General features: G+C 25.6%; 2 protein-coding genes across 14 annotated transcripts in view; one reads left to right on the top strand and one right to left on the bottom strand.

Annotated features, from left to right (window-relative positions):
- The first annotated feature begins 4,249 nt into the window (after positions 1-4,249).
- LOC126894485 (uncharacterized) lies at positions 4,250-5,291 on the top strand. The gene is made up of 2 exons (XM_050665549.1): positions 4,250-4,573; positions 4,626-5,291. Exons 1-2 carry the CDS (start codon positions 4,250-4,252, stop codon positions 5,052-5,054), a joined length of 753 nt encoding a protein of 250 aa, XP_050521506.1. The 3' UTR covers positions 5,055-5,291.
- Positions 5,292-5,570: 279 nt separating this feature from the next.
- The window catches only part of LOC126894920 (uncharacterized), a 383,474-nt gene continuing 367,781 nt past the window's right edge, over positions 5,571-21,263 (bottom strand). For 4 of the 13 annotated variants that reach the window (XM_050666297.1, XM_050666293.1, XM_050666292.1 and 1 more), the window contains exons 3-6: positions 11,365-11,506; positions 6,679-6,860; positions 5,986-6,112; positions 5,641-5,921 (exon numbers count right to left, since the gene is read on the bottom strand). In XM_050666297.1, the coding sequence (XP_050522254.1) occupies positions 5,716-5,921; positions 5,986-6,112; positions 6,679-6,860; positions 11,365-11,506 (657 nt within the window). In that variant the 3' untranslated portion in view covers positions 5,641-5,715. Of the gene's footprint in view, positions 5,922-5,985; positions 6,113-6,678; positions 6,861-11,364; positions 11,507-13,576; positions 13,632-19,838; positions 19,924-21,263 lie in introns of those variants that run through there. The other 9 variants (XM_050666290.1, XM_050666278.1, XM_050666291.1 and 6 more) reach the window with 6 other exon arrangements.

The raw sequence follows: 21,263 nt of genomic DNA, 5'->3' as shown, positions 1-21,263 counted from the left end.
TATCTTTAGTTACACATTATTCTTGAATTTTTAACTATGTAATACTTTTTAAGTTCATCCCTTATGCCTTGGAGGGTGGTCAACTTTGTTTTTTTAAATGGTAACACATATTTTTAATTTAATAAAATGTTTGAGTTTTTAATTTAATAGTAAATGGCATTTGAATTTTTAATATAACTTTATTAGCTTATTAGATATAAACATTTAAAGTTTCAAAATTTTGAGTTAATATACATGTATAATACACATGGGATTGTAAATACAGGTAGCTAATTGGATTTTTATGACATTGCTGTCTCAGTCACGGATTGTTTATTATCAATTATGATTATCAATAGATATACTTTCTGTATTGTCAGCTAGTGTATTTATAAACTCATAACAATGTGCCTTACTACAATTGATAATAACAATGCTATGTACCTGCTAATATCGATGTTATAAAAAACCAATTAGCTACCTATATTTGTAATCCCTTTTGTGTTATACCTGTGTAATAATTCAACAATTTGAAACTTTAAATGATTATATCTAATAAACGAATTAAGTTATATTAAAAATTCAAATGCCATTTGCTATTAAATTAAAAACTCAAACATTTTATTAAATTAGAAATACGTGTTACCATTTTAAAAAAACAAAGTTGACACCCTTACCAGATATAAGGGATGAACATAAAAAGTATTACATAGTGAATAATTCAAAAATAATGTGTAACTAAAGATAATAATAAAAAAAAAAATTTTTATTTTTGACACAATATAACGCGCGACCGTTTGACATACAAGTCCGGTGGGAGGGTGTAGGCAGGGGCAGAGTCTTTAACATTATTGTATGTGACGTGTGGACCTTAAGGGCGATTATATTACGTAACACCTGTGATGCTCCTGATTGAGGGGCACGCGTTGCTGCATACGTGACACCGACAACGACGTAACGCCGAGTCAGCTGACCACCTACCCTCCGCCAACACACATTATTATCGCAATTTTAACAATAACACACTTGATTTACAACTTTAACAATTACGGTTGACCTTAATTAACCATTTAATTACCCATTAACACTCTTAATTTATTACTTTTTGATGACGTATGACACTAATTACCATGGCGGCATCCTTTTATATAAACACATATTTTGAATTTAATAAAATGTTTGAGTTTTTAATTCAATAGTAAATGGCATTTTAATTTTTAATATAACTTTATTCGTTTATTAGATATAAACATTTAAAGTTTCAATTTTTTGAGTTAATATATAGGTATAATACACAAGGGATTACAAATACAGTTAGCTAATTGATTTTTTATGATATTGCTATCACAGTCACGGATTGTTTATTATCAATTATGACTATCAATAGATAGTTGTAGTAATACAAAAAAAATAAGCATTGACGGTGTATGGGGAATTTTATTTGACCAAGGTTGGATGTTAGGGATTTGGTCAATTCAGGAGCAACGAGGTTCTATCGGGGTAGTAGAGTCCGAGGGTTTAGAACAATAAAGACAAGTAGATATAAAAAGAATTTACTAAAGTTTCTCTATAGAGATATTACAAATGATCTAACTGGTAAGTACCTGAAATAATACACTGAGGCAACGAAGAGGCGGTGGCCATCTCACGAATACCCAGTCGAAGTGTTTATATATACAGTAGAAATCACATTAGGTTTTAAACTCTTTTAGGCAACGAAGAGGCGGTGGCCATCTCACGAATACCATGTAATGTGATTATGTATAAGGTACGAACTAGTCAACAACAATTAATAAAGTTTGAATATAAATATGTGATCTATTGCTTTATCATTCTTTACTCAGATTATTAATTCTAAATAATTGGGTTAATATAAATTTACTTACTTTTTTATTTGGCTTGTACAAAGATCGTCAAAGTTTGCGTAAATATTTATACTATCTCTTTTAAATAAATAAAGTGTTAACGCAAAATAATTGTATTCAATATCGCTGTAAAATGTACCGACGACAACACGGGGTCGCGGCTAGTTTGTTCAAAATAAATCAAGTAGAAGAATCCTGAATTCTTTATTGAATTCAGGCCTTCAAAAGAAGAGAGAATTGGATTCTCTTAGAAAATCAGCGCCTTTTTATATTACTTTTAATTACCCCCATCATGGGTTGTTGTCGTCAGCGCATTTAGTGATTCTCAATTTATTGTATTAAATTGAACATAACAGGATAGTTATTTTAAGATAAGATGTATAGTGTACAATAATCAATTTAACATATATAATAGCTATTGTACAAATGTGTATATGTTATGACAGATAAATTAATTATTTGTTTGTATACTAGTAATATAAAATACAGATTATACATTTTTCATTGATAAATGTAAGATGCGTAATGCAAAGCATTAGGCATATTACGACATCCGCCCTAATTTTTTTAAGTGTTGTGTCCTCACAACTATAGTTTAACATAGGCAAAAAATTGATTAAATATAATAAGAATAATTGTATAGTAAAGGTTGATTAATAATTTTAGTATTTATGATATAGAATAATTATTATGTGAATATTAAATATTAGTAGATAATATAAATATTTAAAAGTTAATAACATGAGAAATTGCATTTGAATGATTAAGATTAAAGATAAAAAAAAATATTATAGAATACAAAAAAAAATAATTATATGATGGTGTAAAAGTATGTATAGTGGCAAAAAAATAAGACAATATACAATTTTTGTTTAAATTTATGCAAAAATAATAGTGATAATACTAATTCAAACAATTGCGTAAAAAAAATATATGTATATAATGTTATCTGATATATCGATATCTTGTTCTCTCCATACATAGTAATAGTCATTTAAAATAATAAGTTCAGACGTTTTTCGTTCTTCTAGAATTTTTGCTTTTGTAATTATAAGGTATTGCTATTTGGTTCTGTAAATAATAATTATAGAAGTGCTATTCGATGTGGAAATCTATGATTTTTCTTTGTTTTTGGACTTCACATTTTTAGTTGGTTTAGTTGTATATTTCTTTTGAATTCATGAATGTCAAATTCAAATAAATTTTACAAACTCAAATAGATTTCTTTAATTTGTTTTTCTTCATATGTACTGATATTGTATGAGCACTTTATTCCTTGATTTTTACTGATAATTTGAATTTTNCTTGATTTTTGCTGATAATTTGAATTTCGAAGTCTTCATCTGGTGAAGCTGATTCATCATGGCTGAACTAATTATTCTAACTACCACTACTAGTATGCATTGTATTTTCTTAATTCACATTGATCTTTTGTATTTTATAATGATTTGAACTAGCTGAAACTTGCTTTACAATTGTGATGTTTTTACAAAATTATTTGTTTTACGATCCAATTATAAAATTACAATTACTGATTGTATAAATAATACAATGTTGTGAAATATAAAAATTACATTTTAAGATATTCAATGTTTACATGTAGACATGGTGTAATTAAATATGTATAATATAAAAATATTAAATATGGTAAATGAATCTTTCATTAACCCATTTAAATCATTATGAAAGTTTGCTTTCATATGATTTGTATATTTATATCATTTATAAATTATGAATAATTTACATATAAGTAATATAATGTGTAATATTTATTTGACTTAAAAATAAAGAAATTAATAATATATAATGATATAAACATTTTTTTTTATGTTAGTATTACAATGTTAAACCTTTTTTAAGTGATAATAATTATATTAAATATTAACCACCAGGGTCAAAAATAAAAATGATATGCTTAATGCAATTCGTTTTCATGATGTATTTAACAAAAGAATGTTTGTAGTTTTGAAAAGACCAATAATATTTATTTAAAGAATTATAAAATATACTTTTAGAATATAAAATGTTTCTTCTAAAATTAATATTTTTCATATAAGAATTTAAGTTATAATTGTAAAGTATAGGTTTACCTAATAAAAATGAAATTATTTTATTAAATATATTTTGCAAACTTATAGTTTTAAAATCTTGAGTTATTTTCATAGTATTACGAATGTAATAAAAATAAGTCGAATCTAATATAAAACGACTTGATGGTTTTACATATACCTGTAAAAACTTACAATTGAATTGAATAAGGTTAAAATTTTGAAAATTTTCAATGGCCTTTAATAAATTTATTTTACTTTGGATTAACATATGATTTTTTTCATTTTTCTTATTTGAATTTTTGTCTGAAATGACTAAAGAATTTGAATAAAATTTTGTGATATTTATTAATNTATATGGTGAAAGCTGGAACAGCTTTAAATGTATTTTATCCTAAATTAATTCACGTGACTTGCCTTGCACACGCTTTCCATCGTGTCGCAGAAACAATAAGATCAGAATTTCCCGAAGTTGATTTTTTGATATCAACTATTAAAAAACTTTTCCTGAAAGCACCCAGTCGTGTACATATATTTAAAGAAAATTATCCTCAAACACCTCTTCCTCCAAAACCGGTGATAACTCGTTGGGGTACTTGGTTACAAGCTGCTGCATATTATTGCGACAATTTTAGTGTCATTGAAGATGTGATTTCAAAACTCGAAATAGATGCCGTTTCAGTAGAAAATGCAAAAAAGTTAATTAAAAGTACCTCATTAAAAAATAATTTAGTATACATATCCTCCAATACTACATCTATTACAATCTAATTCTATTACAAAACTTGAAGCTCAAAACTTGTCCCTGGCTGATAGCCTAGGTATTGTCTCCGACACCGTCAAAAAATTAAAAGAATCCCCTGGGCAGGTTGGAATAAAAATTAAGAATAAAGTTGAGCAAGTACTTAGTAAGAACTCTGGTTTAAAGACAGTTGAAGCTATTGCAAACATTCTCAATGGCAGTGATACGCAAACTTCTTTTGAATTTAGTCTTGCTGATTTAGGGGCTTTTAAATTTGCTCCTATTACTTCCGTCAACGTGGAAAGATCTTTTAGCCGCTACAAAAACATACTTCGTCCTAATCGACGTCGATTTACCTTTAACAACCTAAAGAAGTACATGATTGTCCATTGCTTTGTTGACGATGAAGATCCTAGCTAATATTTGATTTGAATGTATTTTTTAGGTGCATTACATATTTTGTATTCTGAATGTATTTTTTTTTAAGAATAAAAACATTTTTTTTTAAATATTTTGTATTTTTAGTTGCATATTTGGATAAAAATAAATACATATATATGTACATATTTTTTAATTTTTAATACATATTAATCCGCACCCTAGTCATAACTATTGCTTATTACTTAAAAGTTATATTAAAAACTGAACTCAGTTATAAAACAACCAAACTTATATTTATATAAGTAATAATGTTGAAAATAAAGATAATAATATTTTATAGGTATACTTAATGAATGACAATATATAAAATAGACTACTGATATAATGTATTGAGATGCAGTGGAAAAATTAAGAATTTAAAACTATTGGATTTTTCCAAAAATATTTAATTATAAAAAAAAAAATCAATAATTTTGAATGAACTATTTAAAACGTTCTAATAACGATAAACAAGATAAAATCAAAACGTTTTAAATACCAAAAAATGTAAACATATTATAAAGAAAAATTTAATTAAACCATATTATTACACAGAAAAAATATTGACATTTAAATACTTATAACATAAAATCTAAAAGAAAATTTTTATTTCAAAGCTCAAGTTGACTACATTCTTTGAATATATTATTTAAAGTGGAACTTAAGTAATCAAATATGTGTAGTAAGCAGCAGTACAATAGGTAACAAAAGGTTTTTTGCAATTAGATCCATGTACGTATTCTGTTATCAAAGAAATAAATTTGTTTGGTGATATATTACGATCAACAACTTCCTTTAGTATTTTAAGAGTGGCTGATTTTAAACCTGGTTCATAGTCTTCTAAATTTGGGTCACTGTTATCATCAACTAAGTGAATTAAAAATGTCAGTTAATTTATTTACATTGTATAGATAGTGCTTAGTTTAATTACCCCATGAAATATCTTCCACAGAAATATCCAAATATTTATATTGTGTAATGCAATCTTTCAGAATATTAAACGCTGTAGCATATCTCAATTCCATCAAACCGTCCATATCAACGGTACGCATTGTTTGCTAAAGATGTTTTTTTTGTAATTAAAATGATATTATAAGAGCTGTGTAATGTAAATATTTATATTATAGTTTGATAATTATGCGATAGAAGAGTCGGTTAATTTAAAAGTCACCGTAGTTTAATAAAAATTGTATAGCCTCTAAATACTTATTAAAAAATTATCTTAACTTCAAATAATACAACTTTATTTTTACTTATAAAATTAACTAAAAATTATTTATTTTAAAGAATATTAATTAGTGAGACCAAATGAAGTAAGATTCATTAATTTTTTCATCATTTTACATCGTAATTTAGAAAAAAGAATTGATAGTGTTGAAAATATAATGAAAATTAGTACCTTGGCTATAGTAACAAATTGAAATGAATATAAATTAAACTGAAGTGTATTCATTTGTAACTAATATAATATAGTGCTGTAAAATTTCATGAAAGAATATAATACATTTACATTCTTGTCGTCACTTGTTTAGAAATTGACTTTTTGAAAGTAATTCTTTTCTTATTGAAATAACAATAAAGAAACAGGGAGAATTTAATTTTATTTGAAATTGTAATTATTTACCGTGGGCTGTTCTACTGCAAACAAATTCTTGTGAAAAATATCACAACACTTTATAAGGTGTTCTGAATTTTGTGATGCATCTAATTCTAAGAATTCTAATAATTTGGTACTCGTTTCATTTGGGCTTATGTCACCGGAACCGATTTGGTTCTTCAATATAATTAATTGTGTATTAATTTTTTCTGTAAAATTATTATACATTAGTATTCATAAATTAAATATACATCATATAATTCATTAAAAAATTTATATTATTTAAAACATTAAAACACAAATAGTTGCATAAAATTATGTAATAATCTAAATTATATGAGAATATCTAATAAAAAATAACCAAATAAAGGTGCGGATGATTATTTTCCTTAATATTGTGAACTTGATGTACTGATAAAAAATGATAGATATGGGTTACAAACTTAAGGAACAAAATATTTTTTGTTTCTATTAGGTTCGAGGGCCCAATTCAGCAAAGTGTTATTACTTATGATTTTTCATTTAAATGATTTTATGATTCTGGATTTTAATTTATGATGTGAGTTTTTATAACGGGGATGCTGATTAAAGTCAACGTATTGCTCCGAGGAATATTATCTCGAGTAGTTTGGACAGTTTCTCCCACATGTTGCTCAAACATCTTTGTATAGAGTGTATAAACAGAATGTACTTAACATTATTTTAAGTTAACGTTTGCATTAATAATATAAAATTTAATAGTATAAAGTATTATTACTTGTGATTTTTTATTTAAATAACTTTATGATTTTGGATTTTAATTTTCGATGTTTGTATATCGAGAGATGTAATTAACGTCAATGCATTATAATAATAATAATCCTTTAGAGAAATAAGACAAGCAAAATTTATTTTTTTTATAAATCTGACTTTTTACCTGCTTATAGATTTAAAATGACAACTTTTTCACAAAAAATTTACTTTTTCAACTTAAGCTTTTAAAAGTGTTCCGGAAATACTTAACTTTTATATATTGAATTAAAGCTTATGTAATATACTTTATTTTGAAAAAAAATAATTTCGGACTTAATTTTGTTTTCACGGTGAAAATAGCTACCAAATGCTATTTTTGTGTTAAATATTCTCGATTTTATATTTTTAACTTTAAAATTCTATAACTTTTTGAAAAATGTATGGATCATTATAATTTTATTAAGATAAATAATATTTGTTTATCTCTTTCATTCGACATACTTTTTTTTTAATTGGACCATTTCTCTTTATATATTTATATATAATAAATATATGTATATATATTCATATTACACTTATAAATCATAAAACTTAATCAAAATATAAATAGGTAAATAGTAGATCATGTAGCTTTTGGAATAATCCACCAATTTTTTAAAATTAAACTATATCTATAGATTTGCATTGAAGTGTTTTTTATGATAGTGATTTAAATCACTGTCAGATATCATATATCAAAAAAGCGTAGGGGTTTTGTGCCATAATTTTCGTATATTGAGCGCCCGACGCTTTTTTTCAAAATAATACTAGTATTTTTCGTTCATTATTGTTTTAAGCTAATTTTTAAAATGATTTTTAACTTTTTAGTTCGATATGCTTTAAAAGGGTGTTTTTCATTTTTTTAAACTATATTTATTATGTCTGTAACTACTTTTAATCAGCTCTTACCGAACCGATTTCTTTCAACGATACGCTAAAAGATCACAAAGTGTATCTAGTCGATGATTTTACACTGAACAATTAAAAATATTTCCCTTGTTACCGCAAATACGGGAAATCTCCAAAATAATTACAAAATTTAATAATCATTAATTTTCGACATTTTTACATTTTTTTTCACTTAAAAGTGCTAAATATTTTGAAAAATTGATGAATAGAAACAATTTATATTTAATATATAATTATATGACTTTTTGAAAAATATATGGATCAATAAAATTTTTTATGAAAAATACTATTTATATACTTTTTTCATTCGACATACTTTTTTTATAAATAAAATAATTTCCCTGTATATATTTATTCATATATTTAACTGAATAAATTAAAATATATTTATTGATTATTCATACATGACCTAATATTCAAACATAAATATTTGTTATATTAATTAGAAAGATTTTGTTATCATTTAGGCCATATGCGAAACTCTAATTGCAGGTTTTAAATCGGTGCAAAAATTAGTTTAGAAAAGTATATTTTGGTTTCGGATGGAAATTCCTTGTAGACCAGTCAATCTATTTATAAATAACAAACAATTTTTTTTTTTAAGTATTGCATCAAGACCTTCAACTTTTATATAAGTTTTATACGAATTGCAAGATACAAGTACTCTGAAATGAAGAGGAAGAGAGTAGGTAGGTTAAAACGGAAAAACAAAAACTTTACTTTAAACAGTAAGCTGGACAGCGACAACCGAGTATTGATATTGATATATGACACATGGCACTGGTTTCGACTGACCAAGATGGTCAGGTCTTTTGGATTTTATAATGATTTGAACTATTGCCAATTTAGCAATAAATATTATTTGTTAATTCATCAGTCTCTGGAAGCGCGTGTGTTGTCTGTATTTTATTTTAATAAATTCTCACAATAATGGTAACATGAAACCATCACAATTTAATTGATATAATAAATATTTATTCATATACTACATTTATAAGTCATATCTTGTAAAATAAATAAGGAAATAGGAGATCACGTAGCTTTTGGAATAATCCACCAATTATTTAAAATTAAACAATATCTATAGATTTGTATCAAAGAGTTTTTTATGATAGTGATTTTTATCACTGTCAAAAGTCATCTATACTTGACACACTATACCACTTTCCCACTGTGGTGGGTTTTTTCATTATAAACAATCCAAAAATCATCTTAAGAGACTAAAAAATTAGATTAAAAATGATATTTTGCACTGAATATTTTTAACATATTGAAAATAAAAATCTCTAATAATTTAAAAACAATTTTATTTATTTTTTTATCGTAATAAATCATTTGAAAAGAAATATTAATAATTTCTATGTTACTCTTGGTGTTTAAATATATGATACAATTGAAATATTCAGAAATATTTTCCTCGTTGTTATACCCTATAGTTTTTAATTAATTAGTAATAATATCGAAAATAATTGGTGATACAAAAAATATAATTGCCGATTTGATATTAGAACAAATAAATAATTGAATAATTAAAGTATATTTTTGATTCTGATGAAAATTTTTAGCAGATCATTTATTCATAATTAGCAATATCATCGATACTTGTCCCAACTATTTCACATCTATACTATGCCGCTATTCCACTGTGCTACCATTTTTTAAATAATTTGTACGGATTTAGACTTTATTAAAAACGCAATATTTATCCTTTGTTTCTCATAAAATAATTATATATTTTTTTTATTTTTTAAAGTGAAACTTCTTTATAGAGGGTCCGAAAAAAAGATTATTATTCATCACGGTCGCATGTAAATAATCTTTAATATTATAATTTGAACTGTATTTTCAAAAAATAAGGTAATTTAATTAAAAATTCATTAAATAATTTAATTTGTATAATTTTGATTTTACATAAATAATTTGTATAAAACGACAATAGATGCAATTCACGCGATAACTTCATTACGAAAAAAGTTTCACTTCATCCGGATAAGTAAAACGAACTGTTTTTTTTAATTTCAGTATGGCCAATTTTTATAATTTTTTATAAAACAAAAAAGTAAAGTACTTAAAGTAGTTGATAACTACTTTAAGTACCTATTGAATTATAATCATTTTGCTACATGATCTATTATTTCCCTATTTATATTCTTATTAAGTTTTATGATTTACAAGTGTAATATATGAATATATGTATATTTATTATATATAAATATATAAAGAGAAATGGTCCGATTAAAAAAAAGTATGTCGAATGACAAAGGTATATAAATAGTATTTATCATAAAAAAATTCTGTTGATCCATACATTTTTCAAAAAATTATAGCATTATAAAATTTAAAATATAAAAAGTTTTTTTTTACAAAAATGCATTTTTTTATTAACCTAGGTAGCCTTTTTAACCATGAAGATAAAATAAAGTCCGAAATTTAGTTTTCCATAATTAATTATATTACATACGCTTTAATTTAAGATATATATAAAAGTGTCAGTAGTTCCGGAACACTTACAAAAGTTAAGTTAAAAATGATTTTTTTTTTTGAAAAAGTTGTCATTTTAAAACCTCCATTGTGGGCAGGTAAAGGGTTAGAGTTTTAAAAAAATTATACCAAATGATAGGTAAAACATCATGCATCTATTAAAAAAAGTGAGATAAAATAGAAAAAATGTCGAAAATTAGTGATTATTAAATTTGTACTTTTTTTGGAGAATTACCCTATTTACGGGAACGAGAATAATTTGTGATCTTTTGACATAATATCTTATCAGCTTTGCATCGTAGCTATAATTAATTTAAATTTTGTTCTTGTTTTAAGAACAAATAATAAAAACACATTATTTTAATATAGATNGCATCGTAGCTATAATTAATTTAAATTTTGTTCTTGTTTTAAGAACAAATAATAAAAACACATTATTTTAATATAGATCAAAATTGTAAAATTAAAAAAATATATTTTGAATCAAAAGTCTTTAAAGTTGTAAAATCTGATTGAACATTGTAATCTTAAAGTTATTAAACTATATATTACTTTTTTTTATTTGTAGTGCATTTATTTGAGATTTATTAACGCAATTATGAAATTTGTTTTGTGCCATTTCTAAATTTTTCGATGTTAATGCATCAATAACATCATTAAATGTGGTATTGGCTGATGTTGAAAATACAAGTCCCTATTAAAAAAAAAAAAAAAGTACAGGTTGATTTACACATTTTAAAAGCATATTGATTAATATTTGACAGTGGTCATCATCATTTTCATATAACTCTTGAATTCACGTGTGTTTCAAGGGAGATTTTTTTGTTTTTGGAGTTGAGCCACCAAAGTACGTGTTACTACTTATTAAAAAATCTTACATAAAATATTTCATTGCATTAAAATATTTTAAATTTGCCAATTTTTTTAAATTATTAAGTTTTTTTTAAAAAAGTTGATTAATACAGTTATTAAGTATACAGTTATTTCAGAAAATTATCAAAAATTTTAAAAATATTATTTTATTAAAAATGTTGTAAGAGGCATAAAATGTTTATATCTTTAGTAGAAGATTTTTCTTGAAAAATGACTAGAAAACACTCTTTGTAATTATCCTATTTTAGAACTTAACGTACAAATAATTAACATTTATTTGATGTATAATAGAAGTTATCAAGATTTCTGGGAAATTTTAAAAAAGAAATTAAAAAAAAAGCACATAATATATTTAANGTTAAATTTAAAAAAAAAATCGACCTAGCACAGATTATATTTAAACTTCTACATTAACTCAATTATTTATTGGAGTCCAAAAAAAATATTGTTGATAGGAAGACTAATTAAAATTAATTAAAATTAAAATTTCAAATTCATTTATGTATTCTTCAAAAATTTTGTTCGCGCCAAGCGTGAGTGCTGCACTGGTTGGATGTGGTCAGCTGGTAGAGCTTGTGCGCCATCAGCTGTTAGGACGCCTCATCAGTGGCCTGTATTGTTTGGTCGTCTTATCAAAAAAATATATATATATGTACCTGCTGTAGTATTATACAGTTTAGGTTAAGTTACGTTGGTTTTCATTTAGTTAAGTATTTTTTTTGTATGTATTAGTAAAACATTGTTTTAGTTTTTTTTTTTAAATACATTAATCATATTATTATTTTAAAGGCATATGTAGTTGTTTTCACTTTTCCTTTTTTTTTTTACATTGGCTAGTGCATTGTTGCAGGGAAACTACAGATATTGTATTATTGTTGGAGATTGTAATTCATTTTATTCATATGGAGCATAGCTGCATGTAAGTAATATGAAGTATTATATTTATGGATTATTCAGTTGTTCGTATTTAATTATTTAGTTGTATTCATTGGGCTGGGTAAGCTTATTTTGTGTTAACAAAAAATATTCTTCTTTTGGCAATTTTAAATTGATTAGAAACTTTTTTTGTTGATTATTAGTTTTCCCTATTTTAAGCCCTACGGCGGAGTTCTTTTCCCCAATTTTATTTTAGATTTTTTTAGAACAGCCCATACGGCAACATATTTAAAGTAATTTTAAAGTGCGAAAAATATTCAAAATTATTATAATGATAGATTCTATACAGTAATTCATTTATACTTTTTCGTATATATAAAATATATTGTATTTATTTTTATAAGATATCTATCTAAAGAAATTCTCAGCATTTACTCGACAGATTTTAATGATTAATACGTTAATACAAATGTTCACAATTTTTTTTTCTGCATTTTAAAACTGCTATAGCTTATTTTTAACACTGATAATAAAAATAATAAAAAGTAAATTAGAATCAATAAAATTACTTTAAGTATGCTTTTTATGAAAATTCACATACAAAAAAAATTATTTTTCAACTCAAATTTTTAAAATGTTTCTCAATGACTACGTCATTGAAGTCTATTTCAAACTAAAACTTTTGAAATCTGCTACAATAATTTCAAAAAATTTTCCCCAAATATTGTATTTCTATGAAATTTGTGAAAGTCAATTGTTTTTAAAGTAAAAAAAAACGCACTAAAAAAAAATACCTTCAATTCAATTAAAGAGATAGTTTAAGAGCTGTTCAAATAAATAAATTAGATTTCAAAATACTTAGAATTTAATAATAGAAAAAATCCTTGTGAATTCATCTGATGCGTAGCGAAAAGTTTTTTATGATAGTGATATTACTAATGGTTAGATAAAATCTATCCCAACAATTTCCTCATTGTGCCACTGCCTTACTTTTTTTTTTTTTTTTTTTACTTACAATACACAGAATTATTTGAAATTGCAAATACATCATCTTTTCCTTGGTGATGGATCTAAAAAAAATATTTTTTGATTTTATGAAATTAAAATACTAATGTTTTATTGGAATTAGTAAATAAAAAATAATTTTAAGACACCACGACAATTTTTTATTTTATGAAAACATTTTTTTCATGTCTAGATATTTCTGGTCGGGAAGTGAAAACTTTCGATTATTATTTTACCTACGAAAACTCTTCAAGCTCTTTTTTTATACGATCCGTATTATTGTAAGCCGTAACAGTATTCATACGTCGGCACGGCTGACTTACTAATACTGCGAAGATACTTATTACAATGGCCATATCCTGACATCACTTGTAGGAGACTGTAAGTAATCTCACTTTATGTTCAGTCCATCCAGCTGTCTAAACGACTGGGTCCAAGAGGGATCTGGTCTACTCAGCGCTTGTTTTTGCCAAAAGGTGCGACCGCCATTGAAGCATGGTCATCCGCTGAGAAACAGCTGGTATTTCCCATGAGGACCCCGTAGCGTTTTCAGCGGAGCTCATGTGCAAAAGGCCTATCTACGGCGGGTGGCAGTGACGACAGAATGTCTGTCGCCACTCCGGATACCGTTCGGTAAGTCGAATCACCGTCCGCTTCTGGTACCTAAGCAGGGTTGCCCTGTTTTTAGGCGAATACTCAAAAATATCTATCCAAACCGGAGACTTGTACAGGAGGACTGAGTGCAAAACGCTAATTAATAATCTGTTTCACGACTCCGTCGATCACATTAGCCAAATAAAATTTGTGAAAAATGAGCTGATTAAAATTGTTGCTGTAAAAGAGGCCAGAAAAAGATAATTTTGATGTTTAAAAATTCATTTTTTATTCGATATTTATCTAAAGCTTTTTTTTTAGGATAAATCTCTATATATTTATATTTTATTTTAAAATTAGTTTTATTGTATTCGTAAAAAAAATGTTTTGTATAAAATATATAATATGTTATACGAGTACACAGTTGTCCTAAGAAAATATTTTTATTGCTCTTACGAAAAAAAATGTTTAAGGATTCGTGAAAAAATCTGCCAAGAGTCTCACAAAACTTCCTTTGGAGTTGAAAAAAATAAACTCGATTCAAGTAAAATTGATTTTACAGTTTATGTTTAAACTTATGTGCATGTCAGTCTCTCTATACGATAAAGAATCTTCATATTCACTACTACTTACTTTGTACTAAAATCAAGGGTGGTGAGGATGCGACTTTAAAAATAACACCACTAGTCATAGGTATAAAAAAATTGTAAATATAAATTAAATATAATAAAAAACCCAGCACAGGGGGGTCGCGGCACAGTGGTGACGTGGCATAGTTGGATAATGATATCTGACAGTGATTAAAATCACTATAAAAAAAAACGCTTCGATGCAAATCTTTAGATAGTGTTTAAATTTAAAAAATTGGTGTATTTTTCCAAAAGCTACATGATCTGCTAGTTCCTTATTAATATCCTGATTAAGATAAAGTATGTCGAATGAAAAAAAAATTATTAAAAAATATTATTTCTCATAAAAAAATTGTGTTGATCCATATACTTTCCAATAAGTTATAAAGTTACATTATAAAGTTAAAAATGTAAAAAATAAAATAGAGAATTTTCACACAAGAATAGCATTCGGTAGCCATTTTCACCGTGAAGATAAAATAAAGTCCGACATTTTTTTTTTGCATAATAAAGAACATTACATTAGCTTTAATTTAAGATATATATAAAAGTGTCAGACCTTCCGGAACATTTTCAAAAGTTAAGTTGAAAAATTAATTTTTTATGAAAAAGTTGTCATTTTAAATCCCTTCCTGTAGGCAAGTAAAGGGTCACATATGCGTTACAACAGTCTAGTCTCAAAGCCATAGATGATGGGATACGCGAGAATAATAACACGTGGCGCGTGGAGATTTACAAAAAACAAACACACAACACACAACATACACGTGAAACTAATATAAGCGTGTTGAAAATGAGTACAAATGGAAAACACTTAAATGAAGTATGCATTAAAAAATGAGTAAGTAAAATTTAAAATATATTTTATTTCAGTAATTATTTACTTATTAGCAATTAACATCAAATATTTTTAAACATCTTAGATATTAAAAAAAAAAACTAATGACAGACACAAAAAAAACATATAGTAAAATTAATACCTTCTCAGCTTCGCATCGAAGCTAAAATGTTTATAACTTAAATACAGAAAGTACTACAAATAGGTATTTCAAATCTCCTATTCTTAAAAAACCCAGCACAGGGGGGTCGCGGCACAGTGGTGTCGTGGTATAGTTGGATCAAGTATAATGATATCTGACAGTGATTAAAATCACTATCAAAAATAAACGCTTCGATGCAAATCTTTAGATAGTGTTTAATTTAAAAAAAATTGGTGTTTTATTCCAAAAGCTACTTGATCTGCTGGTTCCTTATTAATATCTCGATTAAGATAAAGTATGTCGAACGAAAAAGGGTTTATTAAAAAATATTATTTCTCAAACAAAAATTGTGTGGATCCATACACTTTTCAATAAGTTACAGCATTATAAAGTTAAAAATGTAAAAAATAAAATCGAAAATTTTCAAACGAAAATAGCATTCGGTAGCGATTTTCGCCATGAAGACAAGTCCAGAGGTCAAATTTTTTTTTTTTAATTAAAGTATATTACATTAGCATTAATTTAAGATATATATAAAAGTGTCAGACTTTCCGGAACACTTTCAAAAGTTATGTTGAAAAAGTAAATTTTTTTTGAAAAAGTTGTCATTTTAAATCCCTCCCTGTACACAAGTAAAGGGTCACACATATAAAAAAATATATACCAAATAATAGGTAAAGACATCAAGCATCTATAAAAAAAAATTATATTGATATGTTCATTTTTGAAAAAGTTACGGCAGTTTTTAGTAAAAAAAATTGAAAAAATTTCGAAAATTAGCGATTTTTAAATTTGTAATTTTTTTGGAGGTTTCCCCCATTTACGGGGAACGAGGGAAATTTTTTCAATTTTTAAGGGTAATGTCTTCGACTAGATACGATTTGTGATCTTTTGACGTATCGTTGAAAGAAATCGGTTCGGTGAGAGCTGAGAAAAAGTGGTAACAGACACAAAAAAAAAATAAATAAATAAACACATCTTAGTAAATTTTCTCAGCTTCGCATCGAAGCTAAAATAAAATGCGATACACGTATTATTATTTTAAAGGTCGCAATAGGAAATAGAAATGAAAATAATAGCTATTATACTACTATAGAAATCGAAAAGAGGAGCGTACATGCAGTTAATTCTAAAAATAAATTACCCAATTTAGTAATATACTAATATTTTACCGTATGGACAACACTGTACATGCGCACCCGAATATGCTGATCGAAACAACTATATTGTTGACATTCGACAAATATATTTCAGCTATTTTACTATTTTAAATTTACATTTAAAAAAAAAATATTTTTAAAAAATGTAGAATTAAGAATATACAATTAATTTTCTTCTTGTAATGTATTTTAGTAGGGGATGCAATCATCACGTCATCTAAACCACGAGCCGTCTCTGACTAAAATGTGCATCAGGTGTGCATCTTCCGAATATAATTTTCCATCAATTTACTTTTTACGACAAACCACGCGTGGTGGTAGTATCTTAATAAAGAATTCATGGATATGTATATTGTATGCTATATTTTCACCTTGTAGCTAAACGTACTTCAACAATCCGTTAACCATAACATCTACATTCTATTATTATTCCTCTTTCTTAATTATAAAAAAATATAAATATCACACGTATGGCCACTTATTTTATTTCCCTCATCATCTTTCATTGTAATAATCTCTCTTCATTCTTTTTATTATTATAATTAATATCCATAACCTATTTACCATTTTTTCTTTTTTTATGACAAAATGTAGTTTAAAAAGTTTTTATTATGTTTTGGACAAAGTTATAATTGTATCAAAAGATATAAATTTAAACTAAAAAATCCAGTAGAGGTGGGTCGCTTTTTCTCAGCTCTTACTGGACCGATTTTTTTCAACAATATGTCAAAAGATCACAAATCGTATCTAGTTGAAGACATTACCCTTAAAAATTGAAAAATTTTCCCTCGTTCCCCGCAAATGGGGTAAATATCCAAAAAAATTACAAATTTAAAAATCGATAAATTTTGTCATTTTTTTCACTTTTTTTTCTTAAAACTTCCATAACTCTTTCAAAAATAAACAAATCAACATATATTTTTTTTATACTAAAATCTTAGATATTTTCCTTTCATTTGATATCATTTTTTTGATAATCTAACACTTAACCTGCTCATTAGAGGGGATTTAAAATAGCAACTTTTTTACAATAACTAACTTTTTCAACTTAATTTTTGAAAATGTTCCGGAAATACTGCGTCCTTTAAATATATATAAAATTAAAGCTTATTTTATTTGCTATAAAATGAAAACAAAAAATTTGTCCCGACACTTTATCTTCTGCATGTAAACGGCTGCCATAATTAAAAAAACGCTAATTTTGTGTTAAAATTTTCAATTTTAAATTTTCAACTTAAAAGTGCTATAACTTTTCGAAAAATATAATTTCAGCACAAATTTTTTTTTCTAAATACATTATAAGTACATATTTCATTTGACATACTTTTTATTGAAATTGGACAATTTCCCCATATATAGGGGCGTTCAAAACTTGAAACATTGTATAAAAAATAAAACTTTTTCAACTTAACTTTTGAAAGTGTTCCAGAAATACTGCGTCCTTTAAACGTATATCATATTAAAACTTATTTTATGTACTATAAAATAAAAAAAAAATTTGTCCCGACACCTTATCTACTATGTGCAAATTGCTGTAAAAATTAAAAAAAAATGTAATATTTGCGATAAAAATCACCTTCTATAAAAATGTTTTTTGTACTTAAAACTGCCATAACTTTTTCAAATATTAACAAATCAAAATAATATTTTTTTATATTGAAACCTTAGGTAATTTCCTTTCGTTTGATATCATTTTTTTTTTTGAAAATCTAACACTTATTCTGCTCACAAAGGGGATTTAAAATAACAACTTTTTTACAAAAACTAACTTTTTCAACTTAATTTTTGAAAATGTTCCGGAAATACTGCGTCCTTTAAACATATATCAAATTAAAGCTTATGTTATATACTATAAAATGAAAGAAAAAAATTTGTCCCTACACCTTATCTACTATGCGCAAATGGCTACCGTATTCAAAAATATGCTATTTTTGTGTTAAAATCCTAGGTTTTGTATTTTATTTTATTTTAAAATATCGTATTAGGAGAATATATTGACTTTCATGAATATTATATAATTTAATTGACATAGAATAAAGTTCATAAGACATATGATATTATACTTATTAACATTTTTTACTTTTTTAAAGTCGAAAAAGTAATTTTTAAATTTGNAGTTATTAATTTTTTTTTACTTTTTTAAAGTCGAAAAAGTAATTTTTAAATTAGAGTTAGCTTAAATAGTCAATTTTTTAGCTTCGATGTGAATTTTTTATATGTTAATACTAATTTTTAATAATATTAAAACTTAGAAGTGATAGAAAAAGTCTAATTGCAGGTTTGAAAACATCGCGAAAAGTTGATTTAGAATGGTATATTTTTGTTACAGATGAAAGTTCCTTGTAGTCCAGTGCATTTTTTTATAGTAACAAACAGTTTTTATTGAAAATTATTGTATCAAGCCCTTTAAATTTTTATACACGTAAAAATAAAGCAAAATACAACTTCTTTATTATTTTTATAATTTCTCCGTTTAAATTACAATATTAAATATCAATTTCATACTAAATTTAATAATTATAATTAGTATTTATTCATATATTATATTTTAAAATCAAATAACTACTAATTAGGATATAATCAAAGAAATAAGAGTTGATGTTGCTTTTGGAATAACCCATCAATTTCTCTAAATGAAACACCATCTACAGATTTGCATCGAAGCGTTTCTTATGATAGTGATTTTAATCACTGTCAAATATCATCTATACTTGTCCCATCTATGCCTTGTCTACACTGTGCTCCCTTTTTTTTTTTTTGAAAATAAATAACGGAAAATATTATTTCTACGGTCTAAAAGCCCACAAAGTATTATTGAAAATAAGTGAAATGTTAACTGTATCAACTACTATAAACATTTTCAGTTATGTCTGAAACTAATAAATAACATATTTTTAAAGCATAATTACCTGAATAGTCGACCAGATACTTATAATGAGAATATTATTATTTTATGTATTTAGTTTAACTATTAAAATAAATTCGTTAATATTTTTAAGGTTTTATATACTCTTGGTTTTTAAAGAAAAATAATTTTTAAAAAATCTGAATGTCAAATATCAAACTTGTACAAATACAATTCAATAATAGTCTTTAACAATTTTTAATCATTTCAAAACTATAAAAAAATAATAATTTATCTTTTAAACATCTTTTATTAACTAATATTGTTATTGTATTATTAGTATGTACATAGTGATGGGTTTATAATAAATCACTCGATTACTCACAAAATAAATAGAATATTGAAATAATATTTTTTGATTTCTTTTACTTATATATAATTTTTATACCTTATAGGAGTGTCAACTTTATTTTTTTTAATTGCAACATATATATTCAACCAACTTATAAGTTGGGAATAATCTAGAAAATGACCGATTGATAGCAATTTGTGATCAAGTACTTTGCATGTTATTCTCAGTTTTATACTTAGGCAGTACTAAGAGAACGGCTGGGAATAAAAATAAAAATTTAGTAATACAAATAGTAGTACCCAAACTTTAACACCAGTCTATACTATAAATTTTAACACCGGTTGAAACAATATATCGATACATATATAGGTGTCTAGTATACAACTGATGCTAATATAAGAAAAGATGCTATCGATAATAGCGATGACAATAACCTGTTCAATTACAAATCATATTTTTTCTCTTTATAAAATAATAATTAATTACATCAAATATAATGGTGCATAATAAGTTATACATAGTAATTGTTTAGGCCTACACAATAAGTGTATCTATTGTTGTTTTATCTTATCGTTGTTCAGCGGCTGCATAGTCGTCCGGGTTAAAAAGCAGTTAGTCTACCTTTGTAAAGCGCACCGCTCGCGTACATATAATAAACGCATATTTATATTTTTCATTCTTTTACGTTTCATTTAATTTATCGAAGATCTTTTAATCGTAAGAGATCACACCGAAACATATGGTCCTTCGCCCGGAACGTCTAGTGAATATCGGAAACGTGAAAGTGCGAAAATTTGCGTAACGAAAGTGCGTTATTAGGGTACGTGAGTTAAGCGTTGTACGTGCGTGTTCGTAAATAATTCTAACGCATCGAGTTAGAAAAGGGTTAATTTCTGCCCAACGTAGTGCGTAGCAGCAGCGATTGCTATACGCGGAATAAAATAATATTATTATATATTATTAACGTATTTTAATTTAAAGTTCGTATAAGTGCATTAGATATCGTCATAAGTATTGTGAAACAAATATAGTTAAGTGTAAAAAACCCGTGCGCAATATTTATAGTGTCGGCGTACAGCGGTTATTGTGGTACTATCGTTATAGTTGTACTTTGCTCAAATTACCACGAACGCTCTC

This window comes from Daktulosphaira vitifoliae, unplaced genomic scaffold, assembly GCF_025091365.1.
Source record: "Daktulosphaira vitifoliae isolate Bord-2020 unplaced genomic scaffold, ASM2509136v1 Scaffold_1, whole genome shotgun sequence".
NCBI lineage: Eukaryota > Metazoa > Arthropoda > Insecta > Hemiptera > Phylloxeridae > Daktulosphaira > Daktulosphaira vitifoliae.
Note: the sequence above shows the minus strand (reverse complement) of the source record. Positions and strands in the feature narration are given on the sequence as shown.

What these genes read in the sequence shown, in the direction of transcription:
- LOC126894485 (XM_050665549.1), top strand. Translation starts at nt 4,250, where the DNA reads ATGGTGAAAGCTGGAACAGCTTTAAATGTATTTTATCCTAAATTAATT. An exon ending in TCGAAATAGATGCCGTTTCA is followed by an intron (nt 4,574 to 4,625) that starts GTAGAAAATGCA and finishes AAAATAATTTAG; the next exon opens with TATACATATCCTCCAATACT.